Below are 20855 nucleotides of genomic sequence, written 5' to 3'. Positions count from 1 at the left end.
TTCATTATAAAAAGAAAGTTATAATACTAATAAGAATACATAATTTTGTAGTAAATAATAATCGTTTGTTTTAAGTATAATACAAATTTAAAATGTAACGGTCGCATTTTAAATGAAAAAGGCTGCTGGCACCCTGTGGGCACCGTTGCCAGATGCCCGCCGATTACAAGAGTCGATAGTTTTGCGTTCGTGCCGATTACTCGTGTTTTGGGCCGCTGCTGCCATCACTGGCGCAGACCGTTTTCACGAATATATTTTTTATTTTGCGAAGGTAAAGTGCTGCAAATTAATCAGAAAATTGCTATAAAAGCTGTTCGCGAAGACGACAGGTGCACAAGAGTAATAAACGCGCTATTAGAGTGCTAAAATAGCGATTAAATCGGGTAAAGGCAGCGCATCTCCCCGGCCATTTCACATACATACACACACACACGGCGAAAAGACGCTGCGCGAGTGTGTGTGTGCGCTCCTGTAGACAATCGACTTGCGTGGTGCCGGGTTACATATTTTTATTGGATTTCTGACTCGCCCTCGCTGCGCTAGAAAACAAATGTGCCTGGCCTAAAGTCGGGCCACAAATTGGCGGCAGTGCACCGAAATTCCCGCAGGACTCTAATCACCAAAACGCAGCCAAGATGATGTTCACGGTAAGTCAAAAGCGTCGACACCCCCCGCAAACTAATCGATAAATGCTTTTTCATACATTATTACAAATTCGTTCTTGATTTTCTTCTTGTAATGTCCTGCAAATGTGCTTTTTCCCCCCTTCTCCCCCAACGAAAAATAAAAAAAAAACACAAAAATAGGGCACCAACCAGCAGCAGGACACGCGGTTCAGCGACAAGGAGAAGAAACTGATGAAGCAAATGAAGTTTGGTGATTGCCTGAACAAGAGGGTGGATATGTCGAAAGTCAAGCTGGACGTACTGCGTCCGTGGATCAGCAAGAAAATCACCGACATTCTGCACATCGAGGACGACGTGGTCGTCGAGTTTGTCTACAATCAGCTGGAGGAGGAGAAGTATCCGTGTCCCAAGAAGATGCAGATCAATATGACGGGCTTCTTGAACGGGCGGAATGCCCGCCAGTTTATGGGCGAACTTTGGGCCCTGCTGCTTTCTGCCCAGGAAAGCGATTCGGGTATACCGGCGGAGTTTATACAGCAGAAAAAGGACGAGATACTCAAAAGGGAGGAGGAGCAGCGACAGCGGGATCGATCGAGATCGCGTTCCCGTTCACAGCGGGGCAGTTCAAGGCGAGATCGCCAGCGTGACCGCTCAAAATCCAAGTCCCGCTCCAGATCCCGATCACTGAAGCCGGCCAACAACAACGGTTCGGTGCCCAGTGCCGCACGAGAAGCGGCCGCTAATGCGGCTGCCAAAATCCGTAAACGCGGCTCCTCCTCGGCTGCGCGTCCCGGCTCCAGGGAGCGGAGATCCAGCCGACGACCACGTTCGCGCTCTAATCAGCGATCCCGTTCCCGCTCGCGAACCTCCGGCAAAAAGACGGGCTCGGTGGAGCCCGCACCCGCCAAGACTGTTAACGGCCGCCATTCGACGGACAAGTCCTCACCGGTACCGCCGGCCTCAAAGAACAAGTCGCGCTCGCGTTCTCGGTCGCCGCGCAGTCGATCTCGATCGCCCAGCGCCAAGCGTTCACGTTCCCGCAGTTCCTCGCGACGTAGTCGCCGACGAGGACGCTCCAGCAGCATATCGCTGTCGCCGGAGCGCAACCAGGATCACTTTGAGCACCGGCGCAACAAGAACAGTGTGCAGAACAAGCGGCAATATCGCAACAATCGCGGTGACTCGGTTAGTTCTATGGAGCGCGGTAACGATCGAGGCAGGCAGTTTGGCGGTGGAGGAGGTGGTCGCCGAGGTGGCAGACGTTTCTCACCGCGCGGACGCAGTCCCATGCGACAGGATAATGGGGGAGGTGGCGGCGGCGGTGGAGGCAATCGCTTTCAGCGATCCAATTCGCGTCGCAGGTCGAGATCCCGGCGGCTATCACGCTCACCCATGCGGTATTCTCGCTCTCCCAGACGGTTAGTAGACTCTATCACATCATGGCCAATACCTTAGCTAATTAAATCATATTAACTTCGTTCCATGCAGCTTCAACAACCGTCGGCGTTCGCCCATGATGAACTTTAGGGGTGGAGGGCGTGGTGGCGGACGTGGCGGCGGACATCGCCAGATGTGGCAGCATCGCGGCGGATCGCCCAACTTCCGTGGTGGCGGGCGCATCCACTGGCAGGCCAGGCACAGTCCTGGCGGCGGTGGACGTGGAGGTGGCGGCGGAATGGGTCGCTTTGACAGACGCCAGTCGCCGCAACAGAATCGTTATAATCGCGACCACCGCCACCAGTCGCCAATGCAGCAAAACCAGCCGTTCCGCAAGCAATTCTCCCCGCATCAGGGACCGGGACGTCGCTTCTCGTCGCCGCAGCAGCGTCGAAACTCAAGGGATCGTCGTCCGAACTCAAGGGAACGGCGCAGCTCACCGGGTGGTGGCGGTCACATGAATCGGTGGGACAACCAGCCGCCTGCCCGAAACCGGCGCTCATCATCGGGAAGCTCGGCAGGTGGACGGCAGCAGCGACAGCGCAGCGCCAGTCCGCCGGAGAAACGGGGTCGTAGCCATAGTCGCAGTCGCAGCCTGAGCCGCCAACGAAGCCGTAGTCGCTCCAGTTCACGACGCAGTCGCAAGCGGGAGAGTCCAGTTGGTAAGTGACAAGAAAATGATTGAATTTAGAATGGGTAATCAAGTGTCGACTCCATTTTTAACAGGGCGCTCTTCGGTGGAATATGCTGGTCCGGCGGTAAACACCATCGATCTCTGTCGCGAGGAGCAGCAGCGCAAAAACAAGCCAGAAACCATCATTGTGTTGGACGAGGGTCCAGCCGTGCGCAGCAGCTACGCCAGTCTGTCCCGCACGCCCTCACCGTTCCTTAAGCCCCACGAGCGTTTAGCCGCAGCCAAGGCAGCTGCTGCTGCGTCGGCGGCGGTACCAAAGAAATCCCGCGATCAGAGCCAGAGCAGCAGTTCGGACAGCAGCGCCGAGAGTGATGAGAGCGAGGAGCAACCGCGTCGTAAGAAAAAGGCACCCAACCAGGAGACTTCCAAGGGCAGGAAAGAGAAGGCGCGGCGCAGCTCGGAAAGCTCAACCAGCAGCGAACAGAGTGACGACGAGGAAAACTCCAGTGGGGATGAGAGGCTCAAGAAAAAGCTGCAGCAACAGAAGGGCAAGGAGGTGGCGGCTTTGAAGGGAAAGGAGAAGGAGCGTGAGAAGGAAAAGGACAAGCGGCGCTCGGACAAGAAGTCCAAGCGGGGTGCAACGTCCAGTGGCGATGAGGAGTCGACGAGCAGTCGCAAGCGTGGTCACAAGAAGACGCGTCGGGATGAGGCCGGCGACAACAGCGATTCCGAGGACGAGCATGTGCCCAAGAAGAAGCGCAAGAAGGCGAAGAAGGCGGCGGAATCCAGCGACAGCGATTCAGAGGCCTCTTCCAAGCGCAAGAAGCATAAGAAACACAAGAAGCACAGCAAGAAGAGCAAGAAGCATAAGAAGCACAAGCGGAAGAGCAGTGCCGGCAAGTCGCGGGCGGACAGCAGTTCCCAGGGCAGCAGCGATGAGGATGAGCAGCCGCCGTCGAGTGCGGTAAAGCGGAATGGAAACGCAGGCAAGCTGCCCATTCTGCTGCCGGGCGCCTCCGGACCCGGTGTCATCAACGAGGACCTCGAAAAGCAGCTGCGGGAACGGGCCCTCAAATCGATGAAGAAGCTGGACTGAACGAGACATGAGCGACTGTTGTGCGTGAATGATTGCCCACATTACTCCCCCATACTGACCCCCAAATCATCCACTCATCTTGAATCGTGAATTGCTCGCCCTCACAGACAGACGTACGTAGCCAGTAAAATAGAAGTATACATTTAAACCAACTAAACATTCATCAATTGCATACATTGTATTTCTAAAAGTGTATTTCACATACCGTTAAGTTCTTTCGCCTAACAAAAATAGTAGCGATTAAATTAGCGAGCCAACATTAAGCGAATGAATACAATTTGTATTATGTACAAAAAAAATGAGAAACTGAATTAACCAACATAACTATTTAGCCCCCAGTGGTTTTAAATTAAATGCATAGATTCCCATATACAAGCATAACAAAAAACATTAAAAACATAAAAACAAAAAAAAAACAAAGCAAGGATACACCTAAACAAACGTAAATCCGTTTGGCAAATTGTATTGTTGCCGCAGTTTAATTTATAAGTAGGTTTTACAGAATGTAATTAATAATGCCTAGAGCGCGAATTGTGTGTCTGAGGGGCATTAACTAAATGAGAAAATAAACAATTGTAAAATTACCAAAAGTCTAACTGATGCTTCGTTCAAATTTCGATTGCTTACGTCTTTTGTAAATCGATTGCTGGCGCCAAATGCAGCCTTGCCAATTCTGGTATTTTTTTATTGCGGGTTGTTGTACCTAATTTTAAGTGTGCCCAAGTGGTGAAGACACGATAAAGTCGGTATGTCCGATGCGGTATTTTCCCACTTTGAACATTAAAAACAAACTGCTTGGAAAATAAAATACACATTAATTTTAAAGTTACTTTTTGAACGTTCAAATTATCTGAGAAATCATTTTTTAAGGAAACCAACGTTTGTAAATCGCAAAAATAAAGATTTAGGAAAATAATAATAAGCGCTGTTATTGTTTTTAAAACACCCAAATTTGCGTGCCTGATTCATATAACTTTAATATATTTGCTATTTTATGAGTCTTTATTTACAGTAAATAACTTTCGACATTTTTTTAAATTATTTTGTTGTTGTTGTTATGATTTGCGTTTACAAGTGAAGCCAAAGCTATTACATACGCATAATTTATTAACTTGTTTTTCATGTCACACCATTGCAAAACAGAAAATATCACTGAACATGCGCCATAAGAATTCTTTCAAAATCGCAGCGATTTAATTTTGTATGTGATGGACAAGCGTGAATTTTGGTCAGATTTGTTTTATTACTAAACATAGGCTTACAGAACAAATGAATAACAATCAAAGTTAAGGTTGAAAATTTTTCTGCTAACGTTTAAAATTATTTAACAAAATAACTAAAAATAAATTGCTCATCATGATCGCACTTTACAATAAAATCAAAAATATAGATACATGAAATTAGGATTCTACTACATTTTTGGACAAAGAATCACGCAGAAATTCCCTTGACAAGGCGCACTTTCTTATATCTGATTTAGATATATCTATATTTATATGTAAATGTGGTGTTGTTGTGTCTATGCAAAATACATAACTTGCTGCCAGGAGAGCGCATAAAATTTACAAATTTCAATCTTATTACACTCGTATTATATATATATTTTTTTATATACCTTGAAATATTTAGCTGGCTATCACTGACAAATAAATGTGCAGGTTATCTTTTTTGGTTTAACTGAAGCAATAAGAATGAATTGGAGCAGCCTCGCGGCTTAAATTTAAAAAATTGTTTAACTAAATTATTTTATAGAACCCATTTTGTCATCGTGGTAGTTTTTTGTTAAGGTAGATTAGTTAGATAAATACTAAAGTTTAAGGTAATCTTTTCGCTAGCCTGCAGTTGTGTAGTTACACATCCAATTATTAGATTATACATGTATGCATTTATATAACTGCTATTAATATTCATTTGCACTTTAACCAATTAATTGGTTTTAACGTTGACTAACGTGCCACACGATCAAGTAACTCTTATCGCCTCGATTCTCGATCGTTTGGTTTGGTTCCAGTTGAATACTGTTTTCCATGTCGTTATCGTCTGTAAAGAGTCCATTAATTTGCATTAGTTTTTCAAGTTTTCAAGTGTTGTGCACAAGAATGACCTATGTGAAAGATGGATTAGTGCAGAAATGTAAGACTACAGGGTATTACTAGATTTCGATCATTTACAAAGCTTATACAGGTCACAATACAGTTGGTAAGTCTTTGGTTTAGGGTTTTAGTAAGCGTTTTGGTGAACTTTGCACAACTTATTTATAAGTCTTTTGCAAATAAAAATACATTTTAATTTTAATATAATTAAAATAAGTTAAATAATACTGTTAAGAAAATTAGGCATAGTTTAAATTGATTCATATACACGATTCAAGAGTATTTTACAGAATTTCCACATATGGCCAACCCTGAACAAAAAAATATGGTGAATACAGATAATGTTTAGGACAAGGGACATCGTACGCCAATAAATTCATTTTTGTGTGCGTGGTTTTTGTGCGGGAAAATAATATCGTGTGAGCTTGAACCATAGATAAAGTGCTTCAAATTCGAAATACCGATGGGTATGCTTATTTAAACAGTCTTCTGGCCTTGAAACGCACTGCAAGGGCAGTAAAACTGGTGCCGATTGGAACATACAGAAAAACATAAATGAAATTAAAATGGTGACTTGCGTAAACCTGCTTAGTGGGCTAGTTCAGATCAGGTCACGGCTGAGAGAAATGCTGCAATCCACTTTTGGGATCCCATCCTGCTACAGATTGAACGTTCTAGGTGTGGGGCAGAAATCACACAATTTAATCGCATTGAAGGCAAAACAAAACAAATTAGGTAAGGACACAAACAAAATAATCAAAAACTAAGCATTTAACAAAATAAAAAGAGAACTAAAAGAGCAAAGCAAAAAACGAAGGAAAATCAAAATGATAAGAAATCAAAGCTTACGTATCGACTTTCCAAACTATCAAGTGCGCTGCATTATCACTAGCATCAAACTTATCATGTCCTGCAGATGGGATGGAATATGGAATGGTTATACACGGCTCACAGCTTCGCTGCCCAATCCGTTTCATCCGGCGGACGCGGTGGCCACTTACTTATGCGAAAATCGATGTAGCCCTCGCCGCCGCACATGACCAGCATATCGGGTCGCTTGTTGGTGAAGGTCAGTCCACCGTTCAGATTGGGCTGCTGCAGCATGGGCACCGATACGAAGAATTTCACCGCATCCCGGTGGCCGTGGAAGGAAAGTTGAGCGTTGGCCATGCAGCACAGCGGCATCTGGCCATGGGGATCGGCTGTCCAAATGAAATATACAAGTAATAACATCCGGAGGCTTTAAAACAAAACGTTTTTTATTTCACTTACATGATGACTTGGGCTGCACTTCGGCCAGTGGCACTGAGATGATCACGCCGTTGCTGGTGCCGATCCACAGTCGGTTGCAGGACACCATTAGAGCGGTGATGCGGACGAAGCTAAAGCCCAGCTTGCCGGTGCCGAGCATTTTGGAGACGTACGGCTCAATGTCCACGTCCTGCTTGTGCTCGAACGTGTGCGTGTTGTACAGCCGCAGCGTGGAGTCCAGTCTTAAAGGTATAAGAAGCCATATAGTAACAAGCACTCAAATGAATGGTGAAGAAACACACCTGATCGATACCCAGACACCAGCTCCCGTGGCCGCCATCTGACGCACCTGGCTCTCCTTTCGCGGATGCGCGTCCAGCGAGTGCACAATGTTGAGCGATACGGGGTCCACGATAAAGATCTTGTTGCGGTGAGCGGCCCAAATGCGCTCGCCAGCCACACAGAGGCAACGTATCGAATGGTTGCGATCACCGAGCGTCACCAGGTGATAGCTATTCAGATCCCATTGGCCGTCTGTCTGGCGGCGGAACACAGCCAGTTGGGCATTGGCCAGCGCCACAACGACCCTCGCCTCTACGTGTACAATCGCTAGCACAGCATCCGGCAGGAGAACTCGGTGCAGGCACTCGTGCCACCTTCCCACGCTGCTGTGCACATACAGCCAGCCGTCCTGGGCGCCCAGCCACATTGTGGGACCCACCGAGCTCATTGCCGGTTCATCACGATCCTTGGTCTCCAGTATGGGGTTCAACGACTTCGTGGTAAACAAAAGATTGCTGCTGGTGTTATTGTTGTTGTTAGTCTGGTTGCCATCTGTGGCCAATCGCTGGGGAGCTCCTGGCAGTGGCTGGCGTATTTTGATGGCCTCCACATTGCCAAGTGGCTCTTCGGCGTTTACGGCCGGGAGCTGCTCGTTGGATTTCTCAGTGGCTTCCTTGGCCTCCTCCTCCTCCTGCTGTTGCTTTGCATTGCTGTTCTGCTCATCGTCCGACTTTGGTTTTACACGTACAAACTCCACTTTGCCCAATAGCTCAACTCCCTCGCCCGGCCGCTGCAGCATCTCGCCCGCCTTGACCACTTCCGATTGCTCCAGCAACGCGTAGTCACTCTCCATCGCTCCTTGCACGGAGGCAATGCAAAGCAAATGCGATGCGCAAATGGGAAAGGCGTCCAGCACAGTGGCCGATTGATTGGCATCGACCACACTGACCGTACTGGCAGCATGTGTGCTTGTGCATATCCACACAAACGAACTGAGTTGCGTCTCGGGCTCCAGTGTCTCCAGGCTGACCCTCGCCATCTGCCTGTCCAAGGCCTCCATGCTCTGATCCGCTGTGGGACTGGTTATCTCAGCTATTTTGAGCGTAGATTTCGGAGCATATGGTGAGTTGGCAGGTATCAGTGATTGCCCATTCTTGGTGAAGCCGCCGTGTAGATTAACGCCTGCCGCACAAAATACCTTCATGTGGGGCGATGCCTCCGCCAGGGGATTACAATATACGGGAACTGGTACACCTCCCGAATGGCGGTTGGGATTCGCCTCCTGGCTGGCCTTGTTAATCGGCAAACTCCAACCGTAGGCATGCAGCCGGCCATCCTCCTTTTGGACATGAGCACGTAGCTGGCGGTACTGCTCCCTTCTCCTCGCACTGATCCTCTCCGAACTGCCCTCCTCGGCATAGTCTTTCGGCATAATGAGTGCGTTGGCAAGACCAGCGCTGGCCGGATGCACGGGCGGTTGGCCGCTGGTTAGGGCCAGGCGATTGTCGCCACTTCCACTTCCTCGACTGGGGGATCCGTGACTGTGGGCAGGACTTCCTCCGCCGGTGTGACGAAACATCGGCCCCCCTCCGAGACCATCCGCAACGCGTTCCGTTGGGCGGTTGGAGGGGCTGTCCATATAGAGGGGTTAACATGTTAATACAATGCTTTCTAAAAGATACTGATAGGACTCACGTAAAAAGATTACTAAAGTACTTCCAAATGCTCTGTTTGGACTTTCTGTCTAAATTATCTACGGTACGCGAGGCGCGGAGTATTTCTGTCAGACGCACTGCCTCCTGCAGCTCCATTAAACGCTCCTTGTACTGATTGCGCTCCATTAGCACCATGGCCATTTCCACACGGGTGAATCTCTTGCGCTGTGCCAGCGGCACATCGTTCTCCTCTTGCTCAGTGTCTAAAATGAGGCATAATACATACAGAATTATCAAACGGCAACATTCCCTAAATGTCTGCGAGTACATACTTTGCTGCTTGACCTGCTCCTTGGCCTTCTTGAGCTCGTCCTCCAGCTCACTGATGCGCTGCCGCAACTTGGTCCTCGATTGCTGCATGGCATTGAGCTCCTCGCGAACGATTTCGACCTCACCAGTGAGCTCATCCACTTTGACAATTAAATCATCCTTGACAATATTGAGCGCATTTCTGTAAGATGTGGAAAATGGGTATAATTGGTTTTAAGCAAATTGATTCCCCGCTTGGGGACATCATTAGTGACACTCACTTGGTGGCCAGCAACTCATTGTTCTCCATGATAAGATTCTCAACTTCTTTGCCCATGCCTGCAAAATGGTTGAGAGCATAATCAATAATTGGCAATTTGTATAGGTTTTATTGACAAAACAAGTGTAAAAGCGTTTGGGAAATTCAAGTGAAACTCAAGTGTAAGTAATGGAACTCAATTAGGAGTTAATTCATAGATGTTACAAATGAAATAAGTGAAATCAAGCCAATTAAAATCAATGGTCAGATGAAGGCAACCTCCACATTTTTGCATTCGTTAAAAATCCAGAACCAGATCAAAAAACAAACTAAAAACTACCAAACTCATGGAAGAGCTAAAACCAAATGATATGGCAAAATCCAAACGGAGAAGGATGTTTTCAGTACACACAAGCACCAAAAATATTGTAGAGATACATTTTTCATATGCTTAGCGATTTGGGATATATCTACTTACGAGGGTTAAAGAGTAATGAACTAATTCTACGTTTGTAATAACTGGGAGCTACTTTATCGATAGATATGTGGATGTTTGCAGCGCGTTGTTTTAGACTTACCAAAATAGTTGTCGTTAGCTTCAAAGGATCAATACAATGCAAATATTGTTGTTTGTGGAGTGTGTTTAGTAATTGCAAGTGGAATTTGATTTTTGTGTTGTGGGAGGAAACGAAATGGTTTTGGAATTGGGCAAGTAGAATTCGGCATAAAAGAAAGAGAAATTTAATTAGAGTTGATGTTATAAAATTTTATTTGCTTTTTTCTAAATTTGATTAAATGTTTCTAATTTGCTAATGCTCTTTAGCATGACTGATACACTTTCGAGCTCATAATTTCCAACAGATATCACAATGGAATACAAACACACACAATACGCGGCTAGTGAAGATCCTAAAATCTTTGTTTCTCTTTTTGAGATTGTTCAGTCGAATCTCGCATGATATTTGATGTATTTACAGGTTATATAGATGAATCCATATATGTAGGAATTATATGGCGTTTGTGGCTGAGTTTCTTGTACTTGTCTTTGCTCGCGCTGCTGTGGTTGATGGTCTTGAGTGCTTGAGTGGTACCTACCTGAGGACGCATACTCTCCGGGATGGACCCAGCTGCCTAAAGGGTTCGGCCACAAGGAGTTTAGTTCCACGAGAGTGTTGTTTTGTGCGCGGGCAAGCAAATCATTATAGGAAGAAGAGGGATATTGACAATTAGTACAGCTTGGTTGAGTTGTTTTTGGCTTTGAATGGAAAATAGTTAATCCCCCGCTTTGCGTATCCTCAAAAAACGTTCGAATACCCATACCCTTCTGATTAGCAACGTATATGGTGCAATAGAGCCGAACATCTCACCTGTGACAATCTCATTCTCTTCACTCTCCTCATTGTCCTGGAAGGACAGCTCTTGGTAGAGATTGTTATCCGAGCGCTGCTCCTTTTTGGTAGTCGAGCGACCAACTGGGGTATGGGTTGGTTGGATTGGATTGGGTTGTTCGGAGTTGCGGTGTTTTGGTGTTTTGTATTTAGTTGAGTTAACACAAAAATCAAAAGAAGAGAGGAAGAATTAGTACGGTCAGCGGATGAGTAGTAAGCAGACGATAGTGATTTATAAACACCCAGCACCTACCATTTGGAGGCACATTTGGCACAACGGGACTGCTGTCGGGACTCTGGGGCGAGGTGGCCTGGTGCTGTTCCACGTTGGCAGCTCCACGTTCCGCCGTCCCACCGAGATTGTCCAGCTCGTTCTGCAGTGAAGGCGGACCGGAGTCATCCGACTGGCTGCCCACACTGCAAATGGTCTCGGTGTCCAGCATCACCGAATTCTCCAGCGAGGCGAAACCATAGGAAACGGGTCCCGAGCTGCGAGCCACGGGATTCAGTCTCGCTCGGCTCACATCCATGCGTTCGGAGGCGGTGCTCATTTGGGAATGCGTTGAGCCCATCAGCATCTTAGTGCGCTCCATGTAGTCCACATGGTTCTTGAACAGCTCAGTGTACCGCTCGTGCAGTTTGTTATACTCCTAGGATAGTTGAATACATAAGCAAAACATTTACTGTCTGTATTATTGGTTTTAACTCTTTGGGCTCCACCTTTTTGAGATCCGCCTCCCGCTCTTCCAAACGACTGGCGTGCTCCAAGCTGTTCTTGTGCTTCAGTTCCAGCATTCGCACAATGCTCTCCACCGATTCCAAGCGCGTGGCCAGCTCCTTGTTCTCCTGCTCGGCCAGATCCTCCGCTTCCAATAGCTGTGGGCATATGATTTAATATATGATTCATATTGGGCTCCCAATGCACTCACCTTCTGTTCGGACTGTTTGCGGGCGCTCTTTTCCCGCTCATATTGTGTGACTAGCTGCTCGTTGTCCTCGCGCAGCAGCTCCACCTCCACATCCTGCTCCTGATTGATGCGATAAGAGGCATCCAGGCACTCCAGCACGTTCACGAGCAGCGGCATCAGGTTCTTCACCACATCCTCGTCATAGCGATTGATCATCCGCTCGAATTCCTGATAAATACTGCCCGCCAGTTGTTGGACCTGCAAGAGGATTTGCATCAGTTCATTTGAGCTTCGTCTTTTTGGGCGCGTCACAGGGACAACAAAGTGCAATTGATTAGTAGAGGTGGCACAAAAAACCGTAGGAACCTTTATAAAAGCATTAGTTTCACTTTTCTAGGGTATTTCATTCTTATAAAGTCTTTCATTTACGCAAGAACCAACATAATCACACAAACAAAGAGAGCATCAAGTAGAGATAGTAAGGAACTGCCATATAATGACTTCATTAAATCAGTTAACATAATTGCGGTTTGTGGCCGCCGTTTAAATGAATGAAAAACGCGTGCATTTGGTTATAAAACTGGGTGAGAAAACTTGATTATTTCCGGTAAATAATAGAACCGAGAAAGGTTAAGGTTGACACCTTCTCAGCTTTCATCTGTTAGTTAAAAACAAACAAAAATTAAAAGCAAAAACAAGTGGAAAGCGTGCAAAATGCTACTCAACTAAATGGTTTAAACAATAATATATCGTGCATTTACGTATCGAAATGTGTGTAACAACAAAAGATTATAGGAGAAATTAAATAGACCACAAACGAAAAATTTTGATAACTCACGATGCTGACAACCTGTTCATTCTGAAAGAGAAAGAAAAGAACAAAAACATGGTGTAAAGGACACATAAAAACAAAATTTTAACAAATTAAATGAAAATGTGGAAATAAAACCCATCTTATGAATAAGTGCATGATGAATCGGTGAGTTGTGTGCAAATTATTAACGGTAAATGTGCAAAATAGGAAATTAAAATAAAAAGATATACGAAAACCCATGCGTTTGGACTTATTTAAATGATTTTAACTGGGGTTTCATTGCATTTTTATGTTTTTACACAGCGTTTCTTGGCATTTACAGCGCAAGAGGGCACTTCTCTAATAAAAACCCGTCAGCAGCCCAAGGTTGGGCATACTTATAAGGCCAACTAGCTAAGGTATTCAAACATTTTTGGCCAGACTTGTTTCACAAATGGTTTCTGGCGCTTGTTGGGCAAAAAAAAAACAAGTTTCTTTCTGTGTGCCAGCAATGCTTCCCGCTTGAAAGTGGCTGTGAACTAATTACTCAATTAGCAGGTAGCTTATCAGCCAAGAACCATGAATTGGGGAACCTGATGAGCTCATTGCAGGGGGAGGGGTTCGAAATAACACCTATGTATATGAGTGCAAAATTGCGAGGGAAGGCCCTCTGATTTGATTTGCATAGACCGATTAAAGCTGGCGAAGCTGATAAAGTGCAAAATCAATCGGGGAATTGGGGTGAGCAATAAAAATAGACCAGACTGCAGATGGGGCACTTGGGGAATCCAATAATATATATGTGTATATGTACATATACAATATATTGGGTTTATGGCTATAAGAATCGATAAGCTTTTATGGTGTCATACCATTTTATTGAACTAATTTTATGAAAAGGGTTCTTACATCTCTGGTTCTTAAATCTCAGATGCATATAAGTATAAATTCTAAAGTTACAATTAAAGTGGCCTATGTTGTGACATTTCGGTAGCTTATCAGATAATAAATATTAAACAAATTCATAACAACATGGCATGTGGTGTTCCCATAATTTCTTTCTCTGCAGAATATTGCGTGAGGTGGTCATAAAATGTGTGGGCCGGCTGACTGACTTTATTGATTTCTGGTTCCCGGCTCTTTACCCTCTTTTCCTCTCTCTAACTCTCTTTTTCTACCCATTTTTGGCTGATATTTTTCGCCAGTTTTAATGTCAATGACCAGAGAAGTCAGCTGATGCATAATAAACAATTGTTGGATGCGTTTTTTTACATAATTAGACGTCTATAAACATGAAATAGAGATAGAGATATGAAGAGAGTAAGAATGATGTGCAAAGAAAGCATATTCCTCCGATTGTATTTCCGCTTGGAACACTTTTATAGCCTCATTATCTCGTGTTTGTCTTGCTGGTACGATATGAGTGGGTCGGAATGTGGATGTTAAGGAGCAGAGACCCAGAACAGATTAAACCTACTTATTGTGCGTTATCAAAATTAAGGGAGAATCAGAGACGCCCGTATGATTCAGTGAATAGTATAAATTAGTCAGTGCTCAATGGTTTCACATTGAATTTTCCTAACTAAAAACTACAATACCAATTATTTAAGCAAGCTGTTTTAAGAATCCAGAATCAATGGACTGCTATTGAAACTTTGCAGAATAAGAACAGATTTATTGAAAAAAACCTCAAGTTAACAAATGGCTTTGAAACGGTGAGCTTATGCTATTCCCATTCCAAGTGATCTGGTCTTTCATCAGTAGACTAAGATGAAAGGGGTCTTTTGTGGATGCATTATTACCTTCTCCGACATGACCATGTTGTTGTCCTCGGTGCCGTAGACCGTTTCTGCTCCGGACTGTGGCCCTCCATTGTTGAGCAGTGCATCATCGTTGTCCATCATGATGAATCGTGTTTGGGTGGATCGCAAGATCCCTCTCTTTATAAAGGACGTGTGCTCTCTCCCTTTTTGGGCGAGGGGTGGGGAGGGGCCTGCACTTGACTGCTGTTGGTGGGTCGTACGTCACGCGTTAACCGTTATGCAGGCAATGGCTTTTCAACCCCACCAGAACAACAACAATGTAGTTGGGGGAGAAAATGAGGGGAGAGAGAGAAAGAGAGAGAGACTCCCACACACACGCACACACCACACACAGACACTTGACTTTTCGATGATTTGTGATTATATTTATATTTTGAACAAATCTCTAGTATATTTAAATAAACTGCACTTTAGCTGGCTTCTGCGTGTCACTTTTTATTTGCGTTTTCCTTTTGCGCCCCTCTTTCTTCTCTTTCCCTTCCATTCACAATATTTGATTGACTAGATTTCATCGTTTTTCGCGTTTGTTTTTCGCTGCCTTTTCAGGAGTGTTACTCGCGAATTTCACTGCCCACGCCTTCGCGGCCATCCGTTGCGTATGATTGAGCACTAAATTTAAACGAATCAGTGGATTTTCACAGCATTTTTGCAATAAATATTGAAACACTTTGCAGCGGAGCTACGATGTGTGGGTGTGGGTGTGACAATGTTAACCGTAAAATACCAATCTCCTTGCAGTAACGAAGTGGTATTCTTAATCATGTATTTTATGGTCACACTTAAGTAATGCTTGCCAAATACTACCTCTTACATGTTATTACATTGTATCATATTTATTTCCAGAATTTTATCAATTTGCGAAGTTAAAATCAAACAACGGTTTTAAGCACACTACGTTGAAGACCTTAAATATATGTTTTAAAATATACTAAGCCATTCACAATAGGTCTTCCTATAGCAGCTGTTGAGCCTATCGTTATCGAAATGAGAGTTAGTATTTTTTCGATAGCTTCAACGTCACGCCGTCCAGTTGCTGTTGTTGTTTTTAATAATTTCGCCTGGATTTCCATTAGTTTAAATAAAAAATGGTTTTTGTAAAGAACTGGGAAGACTTCGAGATTGCCGCCGAGAACATGTATTTGGCCAATCCCCAGAACTGTCGATATACCATGAAATACGTGCACTCCAAGGGCCACATACTGCTGAAAATGACGGACAACGTAAAGGTTTGCACCCAATTCCATTATCATTTCAATTACATTATTAACTTGTAGTTTTATAAAACCACAGTGTGTGCAGTACAAAGCGGAGAATATGCCGGACCTAAAGAAAATCGAGAAGATCACCAGCAATTTGGTAGGACACATGGCCTCCAAGGAATAAAACGCAGAAAAACCGAAACTATTTGGCCACGGCGACACTTCTGCCCAGAAAAAACAACAAAAAACACAGCACATGCATGCACATGTAAATTGGCCACAAGTGTTGTTGTCTGATCGGAGCAGGTGTGTGCGTGTGTGTGTGCCATCAACACCCGCATTGAATTTAGTTATTAAGCGCCAACAAAAAAACCGCCCAGTGTTTGAAATTCGAATGTGGCGATCAGAGTAGCTGCTGCATTTAGCCTGCTTTTAAACGACATTTCATAAATGTCTGCTCTGTACACGTTGCGAATGAGCTGCGGATGGAATCAATATCATCATAATCCTCTTCTGGTGGTCCAAATCCCATCTGCAGGCAGCGGCGGCGGTGCAAAATGTTTTTCATAAAGTTAACCATACGGTTTTGTATTTATTGTAAGAGTCAATTGGTCGTTCCACACATTTCCATGAAATGATCAGCATGAAATAAATCAAGGGAGAAATGATAAATGCAATGAAATTGATGAATCTTTTGGTGTATGTTTATATAATGCGGTGATTTCATACTTCTTTAAGTAAACTTCAATGTAACTCCATCAAACTGTTTCAAATTTTCAAGCTGTACATAGGAAATGCAAAGAAATTTGCCACATTTTTCCAGTTATCTAATACAAAAAAAAGCTATTTTGTAAATAATATGTAAGCCTTTTCATAGAATAATCATATTATTTGTTCAAAATAGTAATTTAGTGGTCTGAGTTATCCTTAGCATAACTCACGGTACAAGGAATGAATTGAATTTCTTTCGGAGCATATCAAAAGAATTTTTTTGAATTTCCAGCACGAGGAGAGGAAGTAGCTGGCATTTGGAGACGCTTTCCGAAGAACTCTTAATTGCCTAACCATTAAAGCGATTAAACAGCCCGAGCAAACAGTTAACAAGCCACCTGAAAGCAGGAGGAGCAACCGAAGAACCACCGATGGGAACTGGAAATGGACAAGCGGAATGGGATGGGATGCTGCTGGCTCACTTAATAATCCGAGAGCAAATATTGGTTATTTGCCTGCGAGAGGCACTCGAGTTTATTTGCCGCAGGAGATTGACAGCAGTTCGCCGCAAAAGATTGATGGAACCACTGCAACCGCTGCCCAATGGCCAATGGCCACCGGATTGGACAATCGGACATTGGGACATTGGGACACTGGAAGATCGGTAGCCCACAAGTGTTTGCTGAGAATGAGTGCATTCTGACTCCGTTTGAGGTGGGATCTACCTGTTGAACGGGGAGGCAACTCAGTAGCCACTTTGGATTAAGTCGAAGCGTTTGCTTGACCCACAGAGATCCGCTCGAGCGGACCTTTTGATCAGCCCTCCAACCCTACAGTTGCAGCTCAAGCGGACTCCATCTCACTTGGCCATTCTGGCCAATCTATTGAAGAAACCGTCAGTTTCCGGCAGCAAGATGCATAGCTCCACGACAAGCTCATTTGGCTTCTGTTTGAAGGAGGCGATGCTGATGTTGGCTGGCGGGGATCGTTGGCGATCCTCTGCCCATCCCATCGGATGTTTGTGTTTGTGTTTGCCCGGCTCTGTGCTTTACTCGATTTTTGTTTGGCTTTGTTTGCCCAGCGCATTGCATTGCAATCACAATCACTTTAGGTTTTCAAATGCTGGGGAAAGGGTATACATTTGGGTAGAGTAGAACTCGAGATGGTATTAAAAATCGAAGCAAAACTATAATGCTTACATATAGATCTCCATTTTCAATCCGTCCAAGGGGCCTGCACAGTGCAATAAAAACGCTATAAATTTTATAGGCAGCCCAACAAGTTGCAGTTATCAAAATCAACAAATCAAAAGACAGAAACCACGACCGGCAATCTGTAACGCTTTCATATATACACCCTATACATATACATATACATATGTATATATGCATTGGAAAAACATATATTTTTATATAGATGGGTGGGCGATTGTGGGGGGCTACTGGTGTTGGAAAATGGGGGTCGTAAACTGGAAGCATGGCAGCGCGAGAACGGTGGCAATAATTTCGATCTTTACAAGACGATAAAGCTCATGGTTTAATTAGGCCCCAGCGATTCTTGGCCGCCCCCTACTCAAAGTGTTGCGATAAACTTGACAAATAACATAAATACCTTTTATTGCGGGTGGTTTGGATGTGGGGTCGATTTGGCTGGGGTGCGGGTCTGATTGGGGGTTCGGTGTCTCCAGGCGTAAGACCTTCTCAAATAGACCTACTAGTATTACGCGAAGCATGGCGGTACGTGCTTTTTACGACACCCACTGTGGCGTCAATTATAAAGATATTTAAGTACAGTTAGCATGCAATTAGACGGCCCACAGTTGACTCTATCGCCATGGTCAGACCGCCATGAAAATCCCTCTGATTTAATATATATACATATGTATATACTTTTATATAGTATCGGCCGGGCAGGGCCATATAACTAAGTCCCATTGATTGCCATAACTAGTTGGTCATATGACAATTAGTTATAAATTAAGACCACCGATTTCTTGCACAATCTAAAACCAGCGCATGTTGTGGATTTTCTCTAAGACAAGAAGTAGAGCTATATATGTAGATATGGATGTTGAATAGAGGGCTTATGATCTTAAAAGGTTCTCTAGTACTTTACATATTATGAGTATAACTACTTACCTAAGAAAAATATCATAGCCTGCTTTTGGAACCTAAACATGATGCATTAGTTGCATCCTCTAAAGTTTTTACATAAAAGTTGATTTGTTTACTTAAATAAAAGTAGAATATCTATTTTATTATACATAGTTTGCCACATATGGCAGAATAAATGGATTTATCCCGCGAATTCCCTTTGATATTAGTCACACATTTCAGCCGCTTCGTCTTATAACTCGGTCAACAGCTTGGGTCAATAAAAAACTCATTAAAGGCAGGTATCATTGTCTCAGACCCCCCAAACCCCACCATCTCTCCCCCCTCCTTTCCCCCCAACTGAGGGGGGAGGGGGTCACAACAAAGCGAAATTGAAATGCAAACCGACTAAAAGCCACTTGCCACCCCTTTGCCGCCCCCTGGGCCGCTCTATTGACTCAAAACGGTAGCCGCTCAACAGTGGCTAATGGTCATAATTAAACGTGGCTTATTTGCATAAATCAAGTGGTGAGTTATGTTCACCTGGCCGGCGCGCTGAGGTGAGTGAGTGGTAATGGAGGCCTTAAGGTGTTGCAGGTGAAGGGAAATCGCTTTGAAGAACTCCAAAAGAAGCCGCTTCCTCTTTTCCCAGTCGATTCGATTCCATTTTGCATGGCATACCCTTCGCCGAAGGTATGTTAGCTTTGATAAAAGAAATATAATAATCAATAATTGCATCACTTCACCTGGCTTATCAAGGAAGTTACCCCGAAAATTGCAAGTAATTTTTAAGGTTTAAGGTTTTCTTGCCACACTCATAGAACTTTTGAATCACAATTAAGATTACACCCATTCATAATTACAACCATGATTTCATTGTCAATACAATAAAGTTTTCCAGTTAAATGCAATAAAGAAATGAGTTGTCCGAACCGGAAGTACAGAACCTACGTCAATGGGCCTAGTAATTCGGCATATATCATAATCATCAAAGAGGCCACAATCGAATCGAAGCGGTGACAGCATGTCTATAAGAAACTAAGTGTACAAATTATATCACTTTCATTATAATTGAATCACAAGGAGTTAGCCGGAAATTTCGCAATGCCCCGGAATCGATGACAAAATACGAGTTGCGTTCCAGATACGGAAGCAATTGCCCACTCAAGTTTTGGGAGCCGCAGATTTGTCATGGGCCGCTCCTTAACAACCACATACTACCAATATAACAATACTATCAATACTACCAATACTACCAATACTACCAATATCTCTGCGATTCACGACTTATCGGGGTGCACAAATCAAACATATGTATAGCAATGGTGCGAGAGGGCGATTTCAAAACCGTTGATAAATGGCAATTGTTATTACTAATATACGATGGGCTTGGTAATGGCTTATTTATAGGGTTTGGGTTGCGCGAACTGGGCCTGCTTTTGGCCTGGTAAATCAACGTCTATGATTAGAGCTTAATACATCTTGATAAGGTGGGCGGCCATAAATGGAGGCAGCTATAAGGTTGAACTCGCAATACAAATTATTGATAAATCAAAAATGCCACTACCTCGTCTTCTTCTGGCTCATTTGCTTCACTTGGCAACTCTCTCGCTCTTGATTAATCCCCCAATTTGGCTGATTACACAGCTAATGGCTAATCGAGAGATTTGGTCGGTTCAAGTGGCCATTTCCGTGACTCCGCCGGGCGGGTCAGCTGATGAACCCTTATGAGCCCATCTTGACTTTAAAAGGCTTACAAAAAGTCAGTAAGCCATAGCTAACCTATACTTACTTTAACCGGCAGTTAGTACTCTACAGTTAACCGGAAATGATAAGTTGCAGACTCATTTCTGAAGGATTTTCGCGCCTTAAATCGCGCTTTCCAGACTCCTCCGCAAAGTTCAAATCTCCGGCGTCGCTTTAACCGCATCTGTGTTTACCCATTAGCGTTTTTCGGGCTGGCAGCTTAAAATGTTTACTCGGCTCGCCGCCGAAGACGCTGTTGCTGTTTGTGAGCAGTGAGGGGAAGGTGGAATTTCTGGGAGGGGCATGCCAAGGTATACAATCGTCTTTTTGTGGGGTTTTTTTTGGCATTTTTGTTTACTTTCGAATTATTTTGGTTTTGGCAAAATGTTAAATACGCAATGCGTAAGTAAGGTAGTCGGTGCGTTGGCAGGGGGCGTGGCACAGACATCTGAAAGCTAGGTGGCGCCATCATAAATTCACAGAAATTCCCCTTTAATGGAGATTAATACGTTTGTCCCCAGGCGCCTCTTAGCTCCTTTAGCTCCGCATCTC

At 44.4% G+C, this 20855-nt stretch overlaps 3 protein-coding genes across 15 annotated transcripts; 2 read left to right on the top strand and 1 right to left on the bottom strand.

The window, feature by feature from the left end:
• Positions 1-192: 192 nt before the first annotated feature.
• Positions 193-4389, top strand: LOC122615654 (serine/arginine repetitive matrix protein 1). The gene is made up of 4 exons (XM_043790695.1): positions 193-647; positions 807-2044; positions 2115-2725; positions 2790-4389. The coding sequence occupies exons 1-4, from the start codon at positions 636-638 to the stop codon at positions 3791-3793; spliced, it is 2865 nt and encodes a 954-aa protein (XP_043646630.1). The 5' UTR covers positions 193-635; the 3' UTR covers positions 3794-4389.
• A 722-nt stretch (positions 4390-5111) lies between these two features.
• LOC122615994 (JNK-interacting protein 3) lies at positions 5112-15273 on the bottom strand. Of its 13 annotated transcripts, XR_006325889.1 has the most exons (17): positions 14534-15273; positions 12777-12797; positions 11960-12196; positions 11751-11906; positions 11284-11680; positions 11010-11114; positions 10738-10773; positions 10221-10238; positions 9665-9722; positions 9407-9585; positions 9115-9337; positions 7440-9050; positions 7159-7379; positions 6888-7088; positions 6736-6796; positions 6471-6560; positions 5112-5833 (listed from the first exon to the last, which is right to left on the bottom strand). XR_006325889.1 is itself a non-coding variant. In XM_043791211.1 (16 exons), the coding sequence occupies exons 1-16, from the start codon at positions 14633-14635 to the stop codon at positions 5827-5829; spliced, it is 3633 nt and encodes a 1210-aa protein (XP_043647146.1). In that variant the 5' UTR covers positions 14636-15273; the 3' UTR covers positions 5112-5826. The 13 variants fall into 13 exon arrangements, 10 of the variants coding, with proteins under 10 accessions (XP_043647146.1, XP_043647142.1, XP_043647143.1 ...); XR_006325890.1 differs by lacking the exon at positions 12777-12797; XM_043791211.1 differs by lacking the exon at positions 6471-6560.
• A 286-nt stretch (positions 15274-15559) lies between these two features.
• On the top strand, positions 15560-16435 carry LOC122617388 (signal recognition particle 9 kDa protein). Its single transcript, XM_043793232.1, has 2 exons — positions 15560-15780; positions 15845-16435. The coding sequence occupies exons 1-2, from the start codon at positions 15640-15642 to the stop codon at positions 15935-15937; spliced, it is 234 nt and encodes a 77-aa protein (XP_043649167.1). The 5' UTR covers positions 15560-15639; the 3' UTR covers positions 15938-16435.
• The last annotated feature ends 4420 nt before the right edge of the window (positions 16436-20855 follow it).

Source organism: Drosophila teissieri, chromosome 3L (assembly GCF_016746235.2).
Source record: "Drosophila teissieri strain GT53w chromosome 3L, Prin_Dtei_1.1, whole genome shotgun sequence".
Lineage (NCBI taxonomy): Eukaryota > Metazoa > Arthropoda > Insecta > Diptera > Drosophilidae > Drosophila > Drosophila teissieri.
Note: the sequence above shows the minus strand (reverse complement) of the source record. Positions and strands in the feature narration are given on the sequence as shown.

Bases quoted from the DNA above. Each gene is read 5' to 3' on its own strand.
- LOC122617388 (XM_043793232.1), top strand. From the start codon at position 15,640: ATGGTTTTTGTAAAGAACTGGGAAGACTTCGAGATTGCCGCCGAGAAC. The intron at 15,781-15,844 runs GTTTGCACCCAA...ATAAAACCACAG, and splicing joins AAATGACGGACAACGTAAAG to TGTGTGCAGTACAAAGCGGA.
- LOC122615994 (XM_043791207.1), bottom strand. From the start codon at position 14,635: ATGATGGACAACGATGATGCACTGCTCAACAATGGAGGGCCACAGTCC. The intron at 7,380-7,439 runs GTGTGTTTCTTC...TATACCTTTAAG, and splicing joins GGTGTCTGGGTATCGATCAG to ACTGGACTCCACGCTGCGGC. The intron at 5,834-6,887 runs GTAAGTGGCCAC...GACTCTTTACAG, and splicing joins CTACATCGATTTTCGCATAA to ACGATAACGACATGGAAAAC.
- LOC122615654 (XM_043790695.1), top strand. The intron at 2,045-2,114 runs GTTAGTAGACTC...CGTTCCATGCAG, and splicing joins TATTCTCGCTCTCCCAGACG to CTTCAACAACCGTCGGCGTT. The intron at 2,726-2,789 runs GTAAGTGACAAG...CATTTTTAACAG, and splicing joins CAAGCGGGAGAGTCCAGTTG to GGCGCTCTTCGGTGGAATAT.